Source organism: Plutella xylostella, chromosome 23 (assembly GCF_932276165.1).
Source record: "Plutella xylostella chromosome 23, ilPluXylo3.1, whole genome shotgun sequence".
NCBI classification, from domain to species: Eukaryota; Metazoa; Arthropoda; class Insecta; order Lepidoptera; family Plutellidae; genus Plutella; species Plutella xylostella.
Genome location: NC_064003.1, coordinates 8,081,258 through 8,105,432, shown reverse-complemented (window position 1 = coordinate 8,105,432; position 24,175 = coordinate 8,081,258). Strand labels below are relative to the sequence as shown.

Genomic DNA, 24,175 nt, shown 5'->3' with positions numbered 1-24,175 from the left:
TTTATCTTTTTATCTTATCTTATCTTTATCTTAGTGGCCAATGATTAAGATGACATACATAGTGGGCTTTTTCAATGAAGTTCCTATTTTAGTCCTATCACTGATAAAAATCAACCTAAATAACGAAAACTTTTCGTTTGTAGATTTAATGCACCGTTCAAAATAAAAGCACTCTTCATATTTATTTTGCCAAGCGGGCATGTAGTTACAATAATATATTTAAAAGATAAACCAAAACTCGAAGCTCGCATAAAATCCGATGGGAATTCAGCAGCTGCGATTCCGAACGGTGATTCTGCAACAATTTCACAAACTACTAAGTGTATTCATGAATTAATTTGCAAAACAAATGAGTAGGATTGCGCAATAAATAACAAAAAAAAGTGGGCGGATCAATACATGGAAATTAACATGAGTGAACATTCTGAACAATGTGTGAGCCGGAATGGGGGCTGGTGTGTTTGTAGTCGTAAAACAACAATTTTTTGCATGTGTATGAAATCGCAATTCAATTTGGGTCATGTAAATAAACTTGATATCGTCAAGTTAAGAGCTTAGCGTGTGTGGTGCTTTGTTTATTAGGCAGTTATTAAATGTTAAGGAAAAACAGTTTATTATTTTATTCCCGCCATGTGTACATTTATATAATCAAGCCATATAGCTGGCTAACGGTTTTTTATATACTAGTTTTACATAAAACATCTAAGTAAGTATATTAGTTAGGTATCACTATCAGTAACTAGCCTGCAAGGAGCCTAACGCATTTCTAAGACCCAAAATAGATGCAACAGTCCTCTTTCGATTATTTTAAAAATATAAAAGTTCCAGAATGATTCACCTTCAAAGTATAAATAAGAAGAATAAGTACGTATATAAGTCCAAACATAAAATTAAATCAAACCATTGACGTGAAAAGCGAGTTTAATCAAAGATATGGAAGTGAATGGATGATTCGTAAAAAAGTTTCCTTTCCGAATATTGAAGTTGCTCCGCGGCGGCTTACCCAATAAGCTCTTATACCGGATCTGTAGCCAAATAAAGTTATATTAAAGGAAAGTAAAGTAGTAAAGTTTTTGCCTTTCACAAGGGCAACAGATTTTATCTCGGTTGGGTCCTCTTAGAATAATTTTATTACATTTCTAGAGGTATTCGACGATACGCCTAGACACTATATACCTGCTTAAAGTTTTTAGGGTTTTTTTTTAAACCTGTAGGTTATATTTTTTATGAAACAGATTTCTTATTATTTAATCCCATCTGGTCATGGTCACCTGATCACACACGAGAGTGAAATGACTTATCAATTAAAATTACCCATACCGTGATCAAACCGAGTCGGTACTATTGTAAACACAGTGGATTCATCGATAGCCGATTGTTGGTCTACGTGTATTCTATTCTATTCTATTCTACGTGTATATCGGATCGGTAATTATTAGAAGCCGCACTGGAGAACATAACGGGGTAAACGATTATCATCACTGAATTTTGTTTTCAGGTCTGTGAAATGTGATACCTCCAACCTGCCTACCAAGCTTGGAGATTATGGTAAGTAGTTCCTTTTCGTGATTGGCTGAGATGATGTAAGTACCTACTTATACCACAATCAGTTATTTATGATTAGGTAGTGTTGCGAAATGCTCATCTTTGCCATTGCTATTTTATGAATATGTGGCACCCCTAACCTAACTGAAGAAAACCTACCCGATGTTCTCATTACTACTAGTACGGTCAGCTGCATAAGTAGCTATACACTTTTGTACCTCGTGAAACTGACTATATATTTTTTTTCTTACTTGTCGTAGATTTTGAGCAAACTTTTAGTGCCTTTTTATTTAAATTAATTTAAAAACTAAGTTATAAAATGAAACATAATGACAAATGAAATACTTACAAGCAAAAATGATTGTTTTCGTAATTAAACCATTAAATTTGGCCGTAGTTTATTTGTTTAATAGTATTTTAATTAAAAAGACACACAAAGATTGTTTACCTTTTTCGCCAAATAAGAATGAATACAGTATACATAACAAACCGTCAATGTTTGAATAGACAGTTTGTGAGTTTGACAAGGTACAAAAGTGTACAGCTACTTATGCAGCTGACTGTACCTACCTAACCTACTATCATCTCACACGTTCACGTTACATTCATTAGGGGAGGGCGGGGAAAAATGGCCACCGACCGAATGTGCCTCCGTCACAACATCCTGCAACATAAACCAACGCTGTCTGATCTAATGAAGTGTAATTTATGCAGTGCACCAGTGTAGGCTAGGAGCTTGCGGCTTACTTCTGCTTTGAAACTATGAGTGATCGGCGGTATGTGTCATGGGTATAGTAGCCAGATTCTCATGTCAAAAACACAGAGATATATGCGACATAATGAAAACTGGATTAATCCCACGAAGGTCACAGAAACGTTTTTGAAAACGCGACGCTCACGCCACTTAATAATAAATTGTTCAGTTCTCAACTATACATTAGTAAATAAAATGTTGATTTTAGCATTTAGCTCTTGGACTATTTTGCGAAGGTACCAGGAGCGCATATCTCTAGAGACAGACCACACAAATACGGTGCATTTGAAACGATTATTTGAGTTAGTTGAATCCAGGGGGGTTACTCTACACTGACGAAAAATGAACGAACGAGAGCTTAGTGCAACAGCGCTCCAAAACTAAGTTTTTCGTAACATTGAGTTACCCCCCAAACCAAGATGAGATGTGTATTTGCATGCGCCGTCATCAAAACGGTATTAGAGAATTGATTTGTTTCAAACGCATTCGATTTTGTAACTTTGAACGTCAAGAAGGGATTATTGAATACCTAAGTGAAAAATTAACGGAAACTATGTTAAGTACTTATATGACATAAAAAAGCTGTTTTAATAAGGATTTGCTGTTTTCTCCTACACACAGTAATCCTTGTAGGAAAGTTCCGATTTAAGTTCAAATTGGAACGAAACGGAAACTACTGTTGCTGATATTCGGTTGCCATCGATAAAAGCATATTTTGAAAAACCAACACCTTTTTACAACTTTATTTTTTTTCTTTAATTTAGTCATTAACCTCCACTATCAAGACACCACAGACCGCATAATCTTCACCAGCGCAATCAACTATTTCGTTGCACATTAACTAACAGAAGTCACCTGTTATTTATACGCACACAACTCGAAGCACACCGGGATATGCTGCAGTATTTGCATTTCATTACCCCCCCTTACCCCTTTCCCCTCACACTACCTGGAGGGGATACCCCAGGGAGGAAGACTCACACCCCTACTATGCAGTTCATGTTTATCATGTTGCAATACAGTGAACTTCGTATCATATGTACGTTCCATTAAGGTTATGCCTATGTGTTATGTAAATAAAGTTGAACGAGACCTTATATTTGTTGAGTTAATAACAGTTTATTTTCATGCTGATATTTTGTAATTTAACTTGGGTTTATTTAGGTTAAGTTTACGGTTTATATCGTTGCATCTGTTTGCTGGAAAGTTGGGAACTTCAATGCTTATATTTTATATATTATTGCTGTGGTTAGCTAACTGGGTTTGTTTGTAAAAGCTATTTGCAACATGTTTGCTCGAGATTACGTACTATCAAGATAAAATGATTAAAAATTATGTTAAGTTTAAACTCCATTACTTGTTTTTTACATCTATGGAACCATAACACAACTTTACTGTTAGACCATAATTATGCCCCTTCAGATTCTGATCAAGTCTAATGGTAAATAGTTAAAAAGCTCATTGAAATTAACTCGTTGAAAAATTTATCGGACAAATTCAAATCAGCCGATCTTTTAAACAAAAATCTATGAAATAACAGTCCGCACGCAAATGAGATTTAAAGAAATCTGAATATTCAAATCCTAAATAGAACTGAATGTATTACATTAGCATAAGAACATTTCAATCGACGAGATATTGCTTTTTAGGTTCGATTAGATACGTCAAATACCAAATTCGCATGGATCTAAATTTGACTTAAAATTACACACCTAGTACATAAATGTAAAAAATAAATAACATAGCGGCCATTAATCACAGTAGGTAAAAAATATTCGCAAAATGGTTCAAATATTCAAGTCATTGGCACGAAATATTTTCTGTAACAAATTCTATTTTGTCAACACCAATTCCTCGTAATAAATACAAATTGTACAAGGGAGGGCAATGCAGAAGCCATAACTTCGAACCACGGGTTGTACGTCACGCATGCATATTTCATTGTTGTCAATAACAACATGGATTTCGTCATGGGAAATCAGGCGTTCTCTTCGCAAGGGACAAATTCAATCCTCCATGATTAGGGGGCTACTATTCCGTTGCTAATAGAAATTGGTCAGGAGGAATTGAATTTGAATACACATTTACATGAAGTTTATGGTGTTGTCGACGGTCTATACAAGTGGGTATCTTAAGTGCCGATTCTAATATGCTGGTCATAAAGCATACAAAATGCGATGGTTATAATATTGCTGTGCCAAACGATAATAACAGTTTCTTCTTTGTTCGCGATATCCGAGTGGGTGGATACAAATGAGCAGATACAATAGAAAAGGCAATAACATAACTCCTCTAATCCGATTTGACACTTTAAGGGGATCCCTAAAGCTAAAATGCTAAAGTCGGCTTGATATACTTGATTAGATTGGAAAAACGGTGGCTTCTATCACATTGATAAAAATATATTTTGTAGCAGAGGGTATACTGAACATGTTAGTTGCTTATAAATTGGTGCAGGATTATAATAAGTATGTTAAAAAAAATTGCAAACACACCATGTCTTTTGCCATTTTTTGACTTATTATGAAAAAACCCTCGAAATCAGAGGGCCCATTTTCATGGAATCTTATATGTATGTGTAGGTAATTAAATTCTTAACAAAGTTACCTTAAAGAGTTGGATTTAATGGACCAGAAGTCAACTTTTTTTGCAAAAAACTAATAAATTCCGGTTTAAAAATGATGACACCGTGACAGATTTCAGATTTCTTCAGTCGTCGCCCTGGTGGCGGCCTGTTAGGAGCGATACCCACGCCATTTTATTTTTTATCAAATATTTCACAAAAACTGATTAAATCAACAAATTATGACTACAAGTATTATAATACATATGCATTTGCTATGGAAAGTTAATTTTCTAATCATTTTAGATGCAGAAAAGCCGAAAATTCTTAGAAAAAATTTCGCCTTTTCGATTTGTTTACATTTTTTACTATAGAGTTACAGATGCATAGATAAAGGTAAACATTGCACATAATGACACTTATTAGATTCTCCGAATAAGAACTATACGGTCAATGCAGTATGCCAAAGCGCGAGCCTGTTTATATTCTGAGGGGTAATTTATTTTATTTTAACGGTTGTGTATGGTAGGTAAGCTACACAATATACAGGGTGTTGAAAAGTAAGTTCATAATTTGTTTTATTTGAAACCAAAAACCGTAGTTAATTAAAAATATATATATTTTAAGATGTGGTAGTCTGTACACTACAGGTTGTTAAAAATAAGTAAGTATTTTTAAAAATTGAAGATCTAAAATTTACATAATTTTTTAAATCTATTTAACAAGCTTTGCAAAAAGCGGTTAAGTGCGACTGTATCTCGCCATGAAAAAAATGAAATGTTTACTGTAGCTATGAATTTTATGCGTTACAAGTGGAATAAAATACCGCATAATATTATGTACAACTATGTAAGAGCCTAGTTTTAAAAAAAAAACTCATAAGAAAATATTAAATACACAGGTTTTTTAACCCCTGAAGGAAATAGAGGGGTGTTATAAGTTTAAAGTAAGGGCTGAATTTTTTTTTTTAAATTATGGTGATAGGTAATGTATATTTTTAATGATTTTTTCAAATAGATAAATGTTATACCATTTTTAAATTGCCATAAAATTACCTATAGTTATAGTTATAGAAAAGGGCAGGGCTACCAGTGCCCATTCGCCACTGCAACCTAAAAGATCTATAAATTATGACTCCCCATGCCGAGTCTCACTCTACAGGCCCAGGTCTTTTATAAACCTGATATTACCTATACAGGATGTTGCAAAAAGGGTATACTGTGCCGAAAGGGTTTGACTCAGGGGTTATTCTGAACAACTTTTGTTCTCCAAGTTTTGGAAATTCTCGAAAAATAAATTCGGTCTCTATAGTAAAAAGTCACGTGATCGAATAAGTTTCTATGTAAAAGGTTTTGCTACGTGAATTTTCAAAATTGTAGAAGAAAAGTGGATCAGAATGGCACCTAAATCCACTTTTGGCTAAGCTTTATACCCTTTTTTCAATACCTTGTATAAAATATCGTCAGCGTCACCTTAGATCGTAATCATCGTAACTCCTCGTGACCAAATTTTAGAGGAGACAAAAATACTGTTTTATTTGTAGTTCTAGTTGGCATACTACCCACCTAAAGTTTTTTTTAACTAGCCTAAAAATGATTTGTTTAGACAGTCTATCTTCCTGTTCAACCGCAGCCTGAGTGCCAGTGACTCAATGACTGAAAGGAGGCCATTAGTGCTCCTAAATAAATAAAGCAGGCCTGTAGATTATCTTTCAGTGTACCGACACATCTGATTGCTGTAAGAGCCTGATAAGCTCTTCGAACGAGTCATACCTCTGTGGTGGTACGGTTTCGACCTTTCGGACAGTCAGTTTGGCATCCGAAATGCGGATTCGAATAGTGGGTACAATACTTTGCGTTCGTTCACTGTCGGAGCAGGATAAGAACCACGGGCGAGTTGTTGCGCTGGCTGTTTGCTTAAAAATAGTAACCGCGTTCAACTCTATCCCCTAGAGGGCGAACCTTTAGGGCGGCTCTTGTATACCATCACTTGTCTTCTCTATCTCGTCATCTGCAGAAAATTGACAGAGGTCATACGTGTCTAACAAGTACATTAAGGATGCGAAAAGAGAGGGTTTGTTTTCACTGAAGAAGTTCAGTTGCGGAGTTCCACAGCGGTAGGTCTTGGACCCCTCTGCTGTGGAACTTGGCATACAACGCGGTCCTGCAAATCAAGCTCGCAAACGGCGTTAGCACAGTGCATTTTTCTAATGTCACACAGGTCGTGAGGTAGGCTGAGAGCCTCCTTCGGGGATGACATCCCAATGATTCATTACGAAAAAATTGCTGCAGCTGTGCTCGCCATGCAGTGCATGGGCTACTTCCGAATCTGGGGGGCTGTTGCAAAGGAGTCCGTTGCCTCTATACGGTACGGGTTCCGTGCGATCTATGATCCTTCCGGGAGCACCTGTCTTGTCAAGTCGAAGAGAATGGCTCGTATTCGACGCAACCTGCAGTACTGGTGGGATTGGTTGGAGGACAGGACAGCAGGAAGCTGCAGCAGCCGTCATGCTGTGATTCGACGCATAGATGCAAAAAAAAGTTGAAAGTAACTTCATGTTAATAAAATATTAGATCTTAATTTAACAACATAACATTGCAAAAAAAAATTAACATTGTTGAGTATGTTATTGTAATTTACTAAAGTAGTAATAAAAACAAAGGCTTATTGCATAGTTTTCGTTCACGTTCGCCTACATCGCACGTTGTATATGAGAATAAAGGGTATAATTACTAAGTTTTCTTGTTTAAAAATCACGGTTTGGGGTTTAGAGGAAAACAAATGGTAAAATGCGGAATACAGTTTTTTTTTTTCGAATAAAGAGGAAAACATGTGAATTCAAAAAACGTTTCTATTGACACCAAAGAGTACTTTTCGCCGAGAAAAGTGGAGTTACAATGTTTGCGATCTAAAGTGATGATAGAACTAGAACTTATTTTTTCAGTTCACCTGCTGTTGAGTGAAATCGTAATTAGGTAAATGACTCCTTGACATGAAAATAACTTTTTTTTTATAATCGTTGTATATGAGAATAAAGGGTATAATTACTAAGTTTTCTTGTTTAAAAATCACGGTTTGGGGTTTAGAGGAAAACAAATGGTAAAATGCGGAATACAGTTTTTTTTTCGAATAAAGAGGAAAACATGTGAATTCAAAAAACGTTTCTATTGACACCAAAGAGTACTTTTCGCCGAGAAAAGTGGAGTTACAATGTTTGCGATCTAAAGTGATGATAGAACTAGATCTTATTTTTTCAGTTCACCTGCTGTTGAGTGAAATCGTAATTAGGTAAATGACTCCTTGACATGAAAATAACTTTTTTTTTATAATCGTTATAACAAAACCGTTTTTTTTAATACAGCAATATTTGTAGGTGTACTGTTTACAGTGAGCAAAAGAGCGCAGCAAGGTGTAAATTTTTTGGTTTTTAAGAAACAAAAATATTATTTCTATCATATCCCAAATACACATAAGTACTTTAAAAAAAAATACACACTCTCGCCTTGTACTAATGTACTCCCTTGCGGGGGTACTTACATGTTATTATTTTTCTGGTGACCTCCCCATATCCCTTTGCCAGCTACGTAACCTTTTGTGACACCCTGTATATGCAGAGTTCTGCAAACTACTGTTCTGCTTTTGAAACACCAAAAAAAAACAGGTCGTCTAACTAAAAGGTCACGTGACCAAAAAAAAATTATATGAAGAACCGTTTTTTTCATGAGTATAAAAAAATACGTAGGATAAAAGTTTTTCAGAGTGACGCCTGAGTAACGCCCTTTCGGCTAACTATACTTTTTTTATTACACAGGGGCAGAGTTTAATACAACACCCTGAACTATTAAACTCTGATAATATTTTCGCGATTTTTTTACATTTTGATTTCATTTCCTGGCTTAGAAATAACATCAATAACATGCTGCACACGTAGGTTTCGGCATAGTATTAAACCCTTTTTGCAACAACCTGTATAAATATCGGCACGGGTACGACTTTATATATAATTAATTATTAAATATTAAAAATACTTTCAAATAAAAATAAATATTTTCGTATCACAAAACAATATTACTTACTTAGTATATTTTTAACAAAGTGGCATGTCTTCACTTTTATGTTTTCGAGTACTATGTTAAAATTTCATGTCATTGTCCGTAGAACGCCCCGCATACCTCAACCCCCCCTCACTAGATTTGACAGATTCTGATTTTCTTCCAGCTTTAGTGACAGCCTTAAACAAATAAAGACGCTATAATCTATTCACGAAGAATTGAAATGAAAAGTAAACAATCTTAGTGTCACTTTTAACACAAAATAATATTAGGTAAATGTAGGTACATATAGTAGGTATATCTTGTTACTAGTACTTTTACCCTAGTTATTACCACTCTGTCACAATTTCAGCTAAAATGAAGCTTGTTTTTGTTATAAATTTTTTTTCGCTACTAATTACAGTCAAAAATTAACAGCATAGACATTAACATCAATGACAAAATTTTATATTATTTTTCCTAAGTTGTACTATTTATAACATAACATTATTTATAACATAAACGACCAATAATAAGTTGACTACCAGGAGACACAAATAGTTACATAGCGGTAAACGATGTGACAGAGTTGTTATTCTATTAAATATTAGGCTGCGTTTTGGAATAAAACAGTTTTATTTAATAAGAATAATTTAGTTATTTACATATACATCATTATGGTTTCAATTTAGTCAAAGAATTAACTGGAGATATCTTTATAATTAGTATAACTAATGAAAAACACTTGAGAACCCTTTCTGGAGAGTGAAATATCCGTATTTTAGGAACTTATAGGACAAATTTGTTCCAACTGCATAAAATAATGTTTATCTGTACAAATAATATTTTCGACCACCTAAAATTAAAGTAACATAATGAAAAATTACGTAAATTGTTAAAGTTTTAATCAGCCATATTTCGAAAATACAGCAGTGGCTTTTAAATCTTGAAAAAAATACTTTTTCCTTTTTTAATTACCTTAGACGCTGAAAGGGCTTTAATGTAATCATTAAACATGCGATAAATCATTATCTTCACACTTGAAATGGTTTAGCTGTAAACGTTTTGTATTTATGGTAAATATAATTTTATCCTTTCTTACCATTGTAACTATTTAATGTATACGTAAGTCTAATGAATTATCTCTTGACCAATAGTATCTTCATGATGCACCTATAGGTGCATCAAACACCTATAGGATAGGCCTACTGCCTACCTAACAGTAACAATAAGAGACATAAAAATGCAACCAAAATAAAAGTGATAATAGCAAGGCCATTACAAAAACTAGACCAGCACTATCGGAGGTCTAACAAAAACCAGACGGTCTGAAGCAACTTTATGTTATGCAAAAAAAGACATCACTATCTCCCTGAAGACAAGTAGTTTTGTTCTGTTTTGCGCCGTCGCCAACGATCTTATCTGTTACCATGTTTCAACTTCTTACATTGTATTCAGGAATAATGCGTTCTACGTAGAAAGGCGTCGCTCCGAACAGGCGGATAAAATATGCTATTTTGACGTGAAGTGAGAAGTCATATTTCATGTAAAGTACACCTGCATATGGAGATTCTGTTACCATTGCGTATGTGTTGGATTTTAATTGTATTTTATAAGATATCTTCGTGATGATTTTATGTTGCTAGTGACCAACGTGTTGTGGTTGGTTTCGGATGCTTCTAAATTTAAGCTTAAAATGAACAACGCCGTTTTTCATTACTGTAAAAATATTATTATTAGTTATTAAATTCTTTATTGCACATAATTAAATATGTACACAGGCGAACTTAATGCTTAAAGCATTCAAGATATTGGTACTGCGATAGACTTTATGAAAAATGAAATTTGTTTAATATCTTAAACACAAGAATATATACCTAGTTACATATATACGAGTATTATGTGAAAATCATTAGTAGCTTATCTCTTAGATCTGCAGTAAGGCTACCTATCTAAATTCTAAGCATTTCCGGGAAGTTACATTTCATAGTTTCTCCCTTATTTAGGACACGGCAAAGTTTGCAACATAAATTACTTGCGCATGTTATGCCCTGCGATACGGCAAGAGTTTTGCTAATAGGAGACGTCGTAAATTATGTTATTTACTACACTTTTGAAAAACTCATGTAAGGGCAGATACCATGCTGCAGATTACCTATGAAAACACAATTATATGTCTCAGCGAGCATAAAGTAATGTCTGTTCCAGACTTTCGCATGTATAATAATAAGTATTCTTAATCTAATCAGCATTTCAATGATTAATAGTAACTTTCTTTTTCTTCGGTAAATTAATGACCTGTGTGATTTGACCGAAAATACTAAGTTAACGGTCTGCCCCTCATATACGCGTTAGAGAATGTTGACAAAAAGCATCAATATTTGCCATCACATTGCCATATTCCTTTTCTCACATTACACTGACACAATACATCTCATTAGCACGTTTGCTACTCAGATTATTCGTATCCATTCATAAGGTCAATAGGAAATTACCTATCACCATCTACACTCAAGTATGGCTTTTGGGTCGTTTGCTTAGTCTGGTCAGGTGCGAGGTGGCGCTTTTTTTAATCGCAGTATCTTGTGGTATTTTGATTGCGAATTAAAGATGTGCAGACAAATTTTATTTGTTTCTTCGATAAAAATTAGTGGACTATATAATACACACAACCTAACAAGCATTGAAATTCAATGGTAGGTAAGAACTTTTTCCTTTCATGTGAGTGAATATAAAAAAGGCATTCTTTTCTCTTTTTTACCTTCAGTAATAGAGTAATCTAAATAATGTCTACGATGGTACACTTATTATATACTGTGATGATATTATAGTTAGTGCAAGGTGAGATATTCTGCGGCGGCGTTATATTAATTTGCAACTTGTTGATGCTCTCCGTGCGTTCACCGCGTCACCCCACGCCATTCATCACGTGACTTCACCTTCGCTATCCGACATAGAATATGCAAGTGTTTAACAGAAGGTAGAGGTATTGTTTCCTTCCGTGACTTCCGTCCCAGCATTATGGAATCCCAATCATACTGATTTTTCTTTCAACAGATTGCCATTCCTATTCATCAGCCAATGACAATCACCCAACCCACTGCTGGTAATTTTCTCCCTCGAATTTTTTTATAAAAAAGATCTGTTTAATCGTTTGGTGGCGGATTCGATCTTTTAGAGATTCTTAATACATGCAGTTCTTTCCATAGTTTGCTTTGTGGCTTTAGCTTTTATAGACTGTATAATCAATGGTATCTATTTCTCCCTGAATCTGGTTATAAATTTTGAATTGTTTTTATTCCATTTCATAAAATTTTCTACTTCTAACTGGTAATATAATAATTAATTCCGTAAAAATATAAACTTCCAAAAATAATTTCAGATACAGACAGATTCAATTCAGTAAGCTGTGTCATATCTGGGCCGAACCAGTAAATCCGTATTCTTTACACACATACTGTGGTGCCCCTTCGGCTTATTACAGGAACCCTACAACTTTGGGGTCGGGCTTTACCTTTCAGGGGAATATGTCTGAAGTCCGAGGGAGATTAGTATATGAACGGAAAACAAAGTCGACCCAAGACTTCTCAGGGGAAATATAAGTTGTGTGAATCGTCTACTATACCCTTAATGCATCACTTGCAGTTCCAATGTGACTCTTACGATGCAGGGAATAAAAACGTTTTAACGTAGAATTGTTGAGTGTAGCCGGTGCCTTACTGTACAAAAGGGGTTGAAGTTGCATCGTCAATCAATATTAAAGGAGATGGCACACATACTTTGAATATTTCAATTTGGATAAAAGTTGGGAGCGTTGGTAATCGCCTTCTGTTTCATAAATATATGACAAAATTTTCTGTGTTATCCCAGTTAAAGCACCAATTTCACAATAGTCGGTTAAATCCTAACCAGGGAAAGGTTGATCAATAAAACGGCATCTTCATATAAAATTCGGGACAGATGTGCCAAAAGCCAACCATTAATACCTGGTTATGCTCTAACCGACTATGGAGAAATTGGCACTAAGCCTGTCTGGGACAGCCGTAGATAGGCGGAAGTGGCGGACATTTGTGGATACCCTCAGCACCTTTTGGATGTCATAGGACATCAACATTACTAAAATTTTCCAAATAGCCCAAACATTAACTTTCTTATCAAAGCTACTCAGTCGCAAGACTTGTAAGCCCCCACAAATCACACAAGTGTCAACAATATAAACGTGTGACTTCAACTGTTTAACATTTTTGATGTCCTATTAATTATACGGTGATAAAACGTAAAATTTTCTAGTTATTTAATACGGCTATAACTCAGACTCTACATATTATACCCTTTATTAAATTACGTAGAGGGACATAAAACATTCACTGTAATTAATATTGATTTATAAACGAGTCGGGTGTAATGATCAACTTTTATAGGTACTTTTTACACCTACATATTATATTATGATTCAGTAATGTTATTTTTTTGTTTTTTTTTTTATAAATACTCACACCTTGTACTAATGTACTGCCTTGCGGGGTAGGCAGAGGTGCATTGCTGCACCCACTTTTCGCCAGTGTTATATCAGTAATGTTATGAATTTGAAATAATAGGTATATGATTTGTACAAGTTAGGTATTTTTAAATTTTTGAGAAGTGAATGAACCTTTGTGACTGGTACCTATGTCTAGCAGTGCAACAATCTATCTTTTAAAAGGAGTAAGTAAAGAAAACTCAATTAAAATACAACCATAAAAATAAGAAATTATGACGTTCATTTTGAAACAAACCAAACACAGCAGGTGTCTGGCCGTCGCGACGTGTCGTAGCATCTCTCGCCCAGTTTAAAATTATAAAATATATATTTTAATGGAGTTGTACCAGGCTACTCCGAGGAATATGACCCCCCTCCCCTATAGGTAATTTTTTTTATAAAAAGTCTATGGAGTCGTTTCCCTTATTCTCCGCTGTGGCCGAGCAATCGTAACTGGCACTACGAGTAATTATGGTCTCCATTGCGGGACAAACTCGGTAATCATCGAAAAAAACAGCTGTCTCATACATTTTGGTTGCGGTATGTGTTTTACTTCAGTATCTTCAAACGGCTGTTCTTCTGTTGCTTTGCATAGTTAATATTTTTCACAATGACCCTGTACCTGCACTGACATACTTGATACTTTATGTACCTACTTACTTATATTATATTAAAGAATCTCTTTAAAAATTTATGCGATCGAAAAAGCAATCCCAGGAACTTAAAATAATAGAAGCAGTTGATAATAACAGCTATCTAAGCAATATCTATGCACCAGGTGTACCCAACGACGCGACGTCCAATTGAAATCACTCTGACTGGACTTGGTGAATATACTGTTTATTAGGGTTCCGCAGGATTAGGGAGTGACCCCTGATCGACTGAGTTTATTTCTATTGACCTCTCGGGTCGCATTTGTTGTTTTTTTTCGGAGAATTAGTTGAATCGCGAGCGAGGTCAGTTGAGACTTTTGATGTGAGAGCAGATGTAAAGGTTTTTGGTTGACGAGCTACTAGTTTACATTAGTGAGATCATATTTTTTACGATAAGAGTGTTGTTGTACTTGTTAAAGATAATCCAATTGATAAGTAGTACTTACTTAATTATGTATATTTTAGATTATAATAATAATTACAGTCGTGAGACTGTAATCTCCAAAGGGCTAGTTAGAGCCACCCGCGGTTTACTTTACATTTGTATCGTATATATTTTCCTTTCGTTTAATAGTTACCTACTTATGTAACTGTACGGAACCCTTCATGCGCGGGTCGGACTTGTACTTAACCATTTTTTTTATTATGTCTAGTGTAACCACCTGCTGATTCGGCACCCATTAGAACCGGAACGGAATAGATGATCGTTGATCGTTTCTTCACATAAATATATTTTTATTTTGATTGGACGCCTAATGTTTACTTTATGGTTATAGAGACATTTCCGAACAGGTTGCCTCTTTTATACAAAACTAAATTATGTGAAACGCTGTGATTCCATATTGGTCTCAAAGTTGTTTTTAAATGGTTAATTTACCGATCGGCGGTTTGAAAGCATTAATAGATAAATTGGCGTCTTGAAATGAAATTAGTTCGGAATGCCCTAATTAAATATCTGGAGGAGACTACGATTATAGAAAATTGCGATTTATCGATATTGAATTTCAGTTAATTACCTACTTTTTAATTTACTGGTGAATATTTGAGACAGTGTTAGTTGCTAATGAATTTGATTAAAAGTCTTGTAACCAACAACACAACGTCAATATTTCAAGTATGAGTATGATTCAAAATGCCACTACTTCAACCCATATTTCAGTAGTCGTTTGTGATCAGATCAATTACTAAATAAATATACGAAGCATATCTGGTTCTACCTAATTATAAAAAGTTTCAAAACGAGTCAGTATCAATTTATAAAGTGGCAACGTTGTAACTTGTAATTCAATTTTTTATCCGTTGATGGGTTCAATGATGCGTTATTTATTTTTCATATAAATTAAGGCACTAATAGACTTATGATATGATAAATGTATTAAAGTAGAATGTCGTAACGCATTCTCAATAAGATTTGGAAGACTTTAATATTCAAAGCGCGGACCGTCCGAATATCAAGTAAATATAAGTAGGTCGTATAAAACCTCAGTCTGCATAGGTACTTACTTCAAGAAATAATCTAATATGAAAAGATAAAGCAAAGAGGATAACCATAAATATCGACTTACTGATGTTTATGAGATCTATAAACTTATCTTGGAGTTGAAACTTTGGCGTGTCGCCCAACAAATTGTATTTTATAGTGGCATGAACATTTTTACTGCACACTGTAAGAATATTACAAACGATGTTTGAATACTAACACCCTTATTCATAGAGAAGTTACAATACGTTTTAACTAATAAACTGTTTTGTCCCTCTCCGACAAAGAACAATTTGTTTCTTGACAGAGAGGGACAAAACAGTTTATTAGTTAAAACGTATTGTAACTTTTCTATGAATAAGGGGGTTAGTTTCTACTTAGATGCGGACATGGGCAGGGTCATTTGGTTTTGAAATAGTACGGAGCTACATATGCAATGATTGAAACCTAACAAGGTAAAAAGGACTTGATGATCCTATACTTAAAATTGTCAACGATCGCAGAACTGACATAACTATTCTGCTTTCTATAGTAATCCATTATTAAGAAGCTGTAAGTAATAAATTCATAACGTAACCTTTACAAACCAATATTTCTATCTGCGATACCATCACAATAAATACCCATCAGAGTTCGGTAGTAAACATTACCATTTCTAGAGCCATCTTTGCGATGTAACCGTTAAATTATACACCGCGGCCTATAGTGCCCCATTACGCAGGAACCCGCACTAATGCATCTCATTCTCTATTTGTCAAATTATAGGCCGCACTTCTCTAACACGAAATGAGATAATGGTTCCAAGTGAGAGTCCTATGCGGGCGCTATTCTGGGAATATGAACTAACTTTTGTAATGTATCACGAGTAATACTTACATACATTTATGCTCACGCTCACGACTGTAATCCCCGAAGCGGTTGTCAGAGATGGCTCGCAAGCGAGTCACCCGCTTTTCACTGTACATTATCACAATACACAAGTGTATTACGATGGGGAATTTTATCATTGAATTTTTCCGTTACTAGTTATTGTATGTAATATGTTGTGGTTTGTTACAATTTAACCCTCAAATTCATAGACCGTATTATAAATTTCCATCAATGTTAAAATTGACTTTGGAACACACAAGTTTTGACTCTTTACGTCAGGTTAACATTCGTATATCGCAACGTCAACTTTGAACCTATTTTAAAGTGTAAAAACCTATATCTGCACGACCACAAAAACTTACACACTGTTAAAACAGTGTTTAAAACGAAATCTGACAGATTATGTAGGCTTTTGACAGCGCTAAATATCTGTTAAATACTGTCTAAAATTTTGTGGTAAAAATGATGAATTTGGGGGTAAAACTTCTGCTTAAAATCTTCGCTATAGATTCACCATCGACCACAGAATACGGCATCGAAGCCGTCGTCGGCAGTCGTGCGCTCGTTACAGCGTGGACACCTGACATTCGCACGGGCCCGGTGAAAGTCGGGACACTCGAGAACGTACCACAATGTGACACGCCGCTTATCCGACGGTTATGTTACTTGAGTATGGTGATTTTGTTACCCCGTCGCCGGTTACGGGTTAGGCAGGCTATTCAGTGACGATAGGTATGTGCTTTTTACCGCCACAGACGAACTTTTTACACTTTAAAAATATTACTATACATTAAGGAAGTAACGATTTGTGTTTGCTCAAGTAAAAAGTAAGAATACTGAAGATCCTCAAAATGAGGCAGCCTGGATGAGCAAAATAAACAACTTTGAAAATGTAACTAATTATTATTTTTAGAAGTACAAGACGGGTAATCCCGCTTGAGTAACATTACAACATTTGTGACATTATATAGGATGCTGTTATATGCATAAACAGAGGTACAGGTAAGCTAGACGTTGCTTTATCTACACTACAACAAAATTTCATACATAACCGTATAACCTTAAAAGTTTAAAGGTAACGAAAACAATATTCCCCTTTAACTTGCAAAAACAGATTAATTACACAGGCAAAAACAGTTACACTAGCAACCATAATGTACCCTGCTATGTCCGCCTAATAGGTGTCCGTTTAAAGAAAGAGGCCAGTGTATACGAGCCACATTAGCATATAAACAACACTACCGGAACTTCAGATCTAGCAGATAAATTGTCTAGATAGAGTAGCGGCGAAAGAAATACCGTCTGCAATAATTATAGCCTTAGGTTTCGGATTTATTAAGTGTAGGCGCGAAAAAAGTTTGCCATTTTATGTTTTTAACCGACTTCAAAAAAAGGAGGAGGTTCTCAATTCGTCGGGATCTTTTTTTTATATTTTTTTTTATGTATGTTCACCGATTACTCCGCCGTTTATGGACCGATTTTGAAAATTCTTTTTTTGTTGTATTGGGTTGAGCTCCCAGGTGGTCCCATTTTTTTTTCAAAATTTTATCTCACCCTCAAGGGTGGGTAAAGGGGTAAAAACAGGGTATGAATTTCCATTTTGGGCACATATTAACCGATTCTAATGAAATTAAGAATGTAAATATAGTTCTTATAACAAAAAAATATGATGGTGACCTTGAGCTGATCTGATGATGGAAACGGAAGGCAGTCAGGGGAACTCCTCAACGGTATATAGCAACTACTTCGTGTTTAGGCTTGAATGATTCGTATTGATTAGTAGGACTTTTTGGTATCATTTGCACCTTACTTTTGATTGAAAAATATTGCAAATAAACTAAAAACTATAAAATAAAATAATAATTAAAAAAATTAAAAAACCGACTTCAAAAAACCACTAAAATGTAAGAAATAATTTAAGGTTTACACAAATTCTACTCGTATGTGACAGTACAAATATACCTAAGCAGGAACTGTTCTTTTTTGAAGTTGGTGCCATATTTCTTCAGATTACTTTGTCACCGCACCAACATCAAAAAAGAACAGTTCCTGCTTAGGTATATTTGTACTGTCGCATACGAGTAGAATTTGTGTAAACCTTAAATTATTTCTTACATTTTAGTGGTTTTTTGAAGTCGGTTTTTTAATTTTTTTAATTATTTAATATATGTATTATGTATGTTCATAAAACCCATCCCATTTTGTAAGTAGGTACTCAGATACTAACTTAGCTGACTGAGCACTGTCAAGCATTTATAACTAAACTAACTAAAGATGGCATTGAATTTTCGTCTGATGACAATATTGCTCCAATGTGTGTTCGAACTAGTTCGAAGTAGTACAAACTGCATTACTGTAAGTATATTCCACTTGCAACGTACTCACATCGCGCGTAAATTCAATGTCAGTCGCCACCTTTACGACGGACGAATCAAGAGCATAATGACCTCGGCTGTAATGCTACATTATCAGAAAATCTGCATCTTATCGGGCGGGAGTCGTTTAAGGCATTTTATAAGCCCTTATCGAAGGAGACCGTTTATTTCACACCGCCTTTTTTAATTGACAGCGTAATGTCGATTTATTCACGCCGCCACTACTTCAACACGGTGAGAGTTGAGACGTGCGAATGGGAGCCTCCCGCTTGCTTCTGTTGGCCAGAAGGGGGTTACTCACTAAATCGAGGATAGAGAATTGTCTTGCAATCGGCACCGTTAAAGCAACGAGATAGAATCGTGGTCAGCGCTGAAGTTTTGTTTTTTCTAAGCTTCGGTGTGCTGCGCTAACCACAGCTCTATCCAGATGAATTAAGAGTGCTGATTGCGAGATTATTTTTGTTAGGTACTTTTACTTACTTCATTCGTTGATTTAGAGATTCAGTTACTTACCTCAGATTGTCAAGGCTAGGTGAGTATTAAATTAAATCAAAAATCGTGAAGTAAGTAGGTACTTGCAAGGATATGCGACATACGTACACCGTATTTACAGAGGGAAAGAAAACAAGATACCTATTTATTACAGTTTGAACTCATATATAAAACACTTTTTACTATTTATTAAGTAGGTACATAAAATAAAATATTTTTTTAGTCAGTGCAGTGACAAAAAAAACATACTAACTACTTACTAACTTACTAAACAATGGTAAGACACTGCGTAGCATACATGGATAGGTACAATACAGATTACAGACACAATATTAATATTTCCATTCACACACACACAACAACGCAAAATTCAAACATGGAATATCAAAGACGCGACTAGACAATCTAGTTACCGCACGCGGCAGCGCCATGGTCTGTTCTTGACCCCCGCCCCTCGCGTCCCTCCTTCACCGCGCACCGGTCCCTCCCCCCGCGTAACCAGCCCCGCCCGCCCCGCAATCTTTAGTACCGCGCGAGCAGCTGTAAAGAGCAGACGCGCGTCTCTTTTTTTCCCCACACATTATCAAAGTCAAAACATGCCAAAGTATCAAGGCATACCCAAGCACCTTATTGTGAAGTTTTTAGAAGCGGTGAAGAAACATGAGTGCCTATGGCGAATGAATACTGACGATTGGAAGGATTCTTTTAAGAAAGAAATCGCGTACCTCGATATTATACGCGAGGTTGGCATGCCAAACCTGACTATTCAAGATGTGAAATATAACCTTGTGACTAGGAGATCAGCGTATCGAAATTACCGTAAGCAGGTGTTGGAGTGTGCCAAGAGGAAAATGCCTAAACCAAAAGTTCCAATGTGGTATGATTTGGCTGATTCATTCCTAAGGAATTCATGTGTACGTATAATCTAAGTCTATTTACTTAAAAACTGTTTAAATGTACGATTTTACTATTCTTACGTTTTGTTATAAGTACCTACTCATTTCCCTCATATGGCTTAATTGGCTTTTTCATACATATTTTGATATACCTAAGTATATAGTTGTATATATGTATTTAACGGCTGTAGATTCTAAATTGCCGAATGTGTGTTTTAACTGCTTCCCAGTCCTCAGTCGAATAAAGTGGGTGTTATAGGTACTCTTAATTTTTTGACGCTGCCGCTGTTTAAATATAATAATTTTCAGATGTTCTTTTCAACTAGGATAACCGCTATCAATATGCATGCACCTTGCTTATTTCCTAATACTCTAATGAAATGCATAATATAAGTACCTACAACAGATTTATTATATAAATTGTTATTATATATTACCTACTTAGGTTCCAATTTCATTATTTTATTTGTATCCTTAAATACATATTATCACATTCTATTTCATTCATTGCAGATGTCCGTGCCCCTAAAACAGACGGTCAGCAGTCAAGATATTGTAGAACCTTTCGTGATTAAAAAGCCAACAGCAACTTACGGAACCCCTAGACCATCCAGCACCCCCCGGCCCCCTGCTGACGCACCTACTGAAACTATCAGATCCGAACCAGAAGATGAGTTTGATTTATTTGGAAAATCTGTAGCAGTTCAATTGGACAAAATGCCGTTTGAAACGGCGATAACTTTGCAACTGAAGCTGCAAGCGTTAGTGACGAAACATAGACTTACTAATGCCAAGAAAGTTAGCGATGCGAGGGAACCTGTTACTCAGTCCAGACCTATCGACCACGTTTTCGATAGCATAGATGCTCCATCCACTTCTACAACAACCACCACGATCAATCGTACGTTTCCCAACGTTAACGTACAAGAGAGCACCTTTGACGAGTTCTTGGACAGTATGGAAATGTTTATTAAAGAAGAAAATGATTTATAAACATAATTCTACCTTAAGTTTTCATTATTATGATGATTTGTTAATGTTTTGGAGTAATTGTGTAACCTGTTACCTACTTTGAATTTGATTAAAACTAGTAAGATACGGCAATAATTTATTGAGTTTCATTTGCACCTTGCAGTTTGTAATAGATTCCTCACAAGATTGATTTAAACCAAGAATTTGGTACGATTTAAAATACGGCTCATCACGTCATCACCTTAGTGCAAATATACAGCGAAAAGCGGGTGACTCGCTTGTCACCTTTATGTACGTTGGGGAATAGTCGTGAGCATATTAGGTAGGTATTGTATGTATCTTAAGCTGCGTACAGACCGACCAAACAAACGCCAACGAACGGGTTTCGTTGACCTTCGTTGCTGCAATCGCTCCTGTATTATGTATGATAAATATCCATGGTAGGGCGTTCGTTGGACCGGTCTGTACGCAGCTTTAAAATACACTCGCGAGATATGAAAAAGTTCCACCTGCCATTGTCGTTCCATCGCTGGAACTTTTTCATTGCTCGCCAGTATACTTATCTCTAATGCCGTAGAATGAGTGCCGATTGCTGTAAAATATGCAGTATGCAATGCACTGATGTCGATTCGCAGTTGGCGATAAGGGCGCTCGTGAGCTCAGCTTAAATCAGTGACTGCCAATCGAAGTCAGAAACGTGAATCGTGAAACAGAACCTTAATTAGACCACATGTGATTTTACGCTCGAATCAAATTAATTGTGTCTTTATTGGATAAATGGCGGTTACAAATAGGTATCTATACAACAAGTTTATTTACCACAAGTCTGTTTTTTAATCTCGGATACTAAATTGAGAGATTCTGAACGGTTTATCAAATGCCAAAAGTCGATTGTACCCCGATTAAATGACGTATCGTTCTATTGGCGGGACAATCGACTGTTGATGAACCGTTCAGAATCTGAGATTAAAAAGCACACTTTACATGCTACACACTATAATAGGTACCTGGCTACTTAGCTTATACAAAAGAATATAAGTACTAAAAGGAAAACTATATAATATACTTACCTAGGTATTCATTTATGATTAAATTAATTATATTAAGTCAACATTTATGAATTCATATTAAAATTGACGAGCAATCAATCATACAAAATGGTTATATAACTAGCTTTATTTTGATACATAATTCTATTATATATGATGTCCCGTAAGTTTACCAAGCCGGCAAGAGGTGATATAAATCATCATTGTAAGCATCTTTTATACTCCGGAAATATCTAAATTTGCGATAAGTAAAAGTCCCCCATACTAAACAGTAACTAATTCAGACCTCAATTTTTAAGGAGAACCCAAAAAAATAACGCAATTTTTTAATTTTTGTTAGAACATAAGTTGTTTAGAATGAGGATTTATATCACCTCCTGTCAGATTGACGTTAACTTACGTGACATGCTGTATATTATTATCTACTCCGTACTAGAACAACCAATGCTGCACAGATGTACCTAGGTAGGTATACATATTGAGTGAAGCGCTGTGTTACCGCCCTATAGGTGTTGCAAAATTGGTTTAGTAAACCAAAAGGAGGAGACTCAAGGGATCATTGTGAACCTCTTGATTGTATTCTTTGAGTTTTGAAAATAAATACGCGCAAAAAATATGCAAATACTTATCCATCCACAAGTAAAAAGTCACATTATCAATCCTAACTAATATTATAAATGCGAAAGTAACTGTGTCTGTCTGTCTGTCTGTCTGTTACTCTTTCACGCCAAAACTACTGAACGGATTTGAATGAAATTTGGTATACATATGGTCTAGACCCTGAGAAAGAACATAGGCTACTTTTTATCCCGGAATTCCCACGGGAAAACTTTTTTAGGCGAAGCGAAGCTCGCGGGAACAGCTAGTAGTTTATAATTATGATACATTGACCTCTTTCGGTGACTTTCTTCAATCACTTCATTTTAACTTACCATACAATTTAAACCAGCAAAATATAGCATTTAATTGTAACCAGCAAAATATGACTTTTTCGTGTTAGTATTGTATGAATTATTATATTATTGCGACGTTTTGCATCTTCGTCTCATAATAATTCGATATAGGTACCCCGACGACATCGGGCAACGTATCCCGCGACGTCGTGCGACTTGATAATAATGATAAAGACGCAAATGCGTCGTGTGATCCGACCCGAACAAAAGAAAACTACGTACTTTCAAAGGGTCCAGCCAGATTCGTCCCATTCCACACTCGACCCGGCCACACTCGACCCGAATTTCTAAAATACGTTAAGGTATAGGTACTTTTGTTGAAATGTATGAAATGTACTGCCACAAGAGTTTTTTTACTGAAATTATAGTTAGGTGTTTTATGTGCTGATTAATTCAAACAAAAGTAATAATTTGTACTTTTAATCATTTATTTATCATTTTCTATAAACATTATTAGTAGGTAACACATGTTTTGAATTATAAACGTAATAAGTAATAATAAATATTAACAAAATAAGTAACTATTAATAATTATGTGTGCTAAAATCACAGTTACACAAAATATCTTTACAATGAAAATATGTATAAAATCCTTTTTATAAAATCCGTTTGCTGTTTATAAAATTATAATTACTTCGCAGTAGCCCTTGCTTATCAAATGCATAAATTACTATACAAGTAAGTACGCGAAAGAGATGGATGCAGGCCATCCAAATCTTGACCATTGTTATATACTTAAATAAATATTTCATTTCATTTCATTATCGATAACCCGTTTATTTCAGGTAAGAGCTAAAACATTGGGAAGGGTAAACTACCTCTCTCTGTTACTGAGGTAAAACTTAGGCTAGTTATACTATTTTATAAAATAATAATCATTTTAGTCAACATATTTCTTAAATTTAAGTGATAATCACTTTATATGCAATCAATTAAGAAATCCATAAACATTTTCTGTCGACTGTACTTTGAGATAAGAAAAAAATACAAACAAAAATGAACCTTATCGAAATTATGAAATTC

At 35.2% G+C, this 24,175-nt stretch overlaps 1 protein-coding gene across 1 annotated transcript; it reads left to right on the top strand.

Moving 5' to 3' along the window:
* The first annotated feature begins 19,816 nt into the window (after positions 1 to 19,816).
* Positions 19,817 to 21,285, top strand: LOC105386188. The gene is made up of 2 exons (XM_011556695.3): positions 19,817 to 20,196; positions 20,692 to 21,285. The coding sequence occupies exons 1-2, from the start codon at positions 19,879 to 19,881 to the stop codon at positions 21,169 to 21,171; spliced, it is 798 nt and encodes a 265-aa protein (XP_011554997.3). The 5' UTR covers positions 19,817 to 19,878; the 3' UTR covers positions 21,172 to 21,285.
* Positions 21,286 to 24,175: the final 2,890 nt, after the last annotated feature.

Excerpts from the sequence above, each read along its gene's own strand:
- LOC105386188 (XM_011556695.3), top strand. The coding sequence starts at position 19,879 with ATGCCAAAGTATCAAGGCATACCCAAGCACCTTATTGTGAAGTTTTTA. Across the intron at positions 20,197-20,691 it reads CATTCCTAAGGAATTCATGT|ATGTCCGTGCCCCTAAAACA; the intron begins GTACGTATAATC and ends CATTCATTGCAG.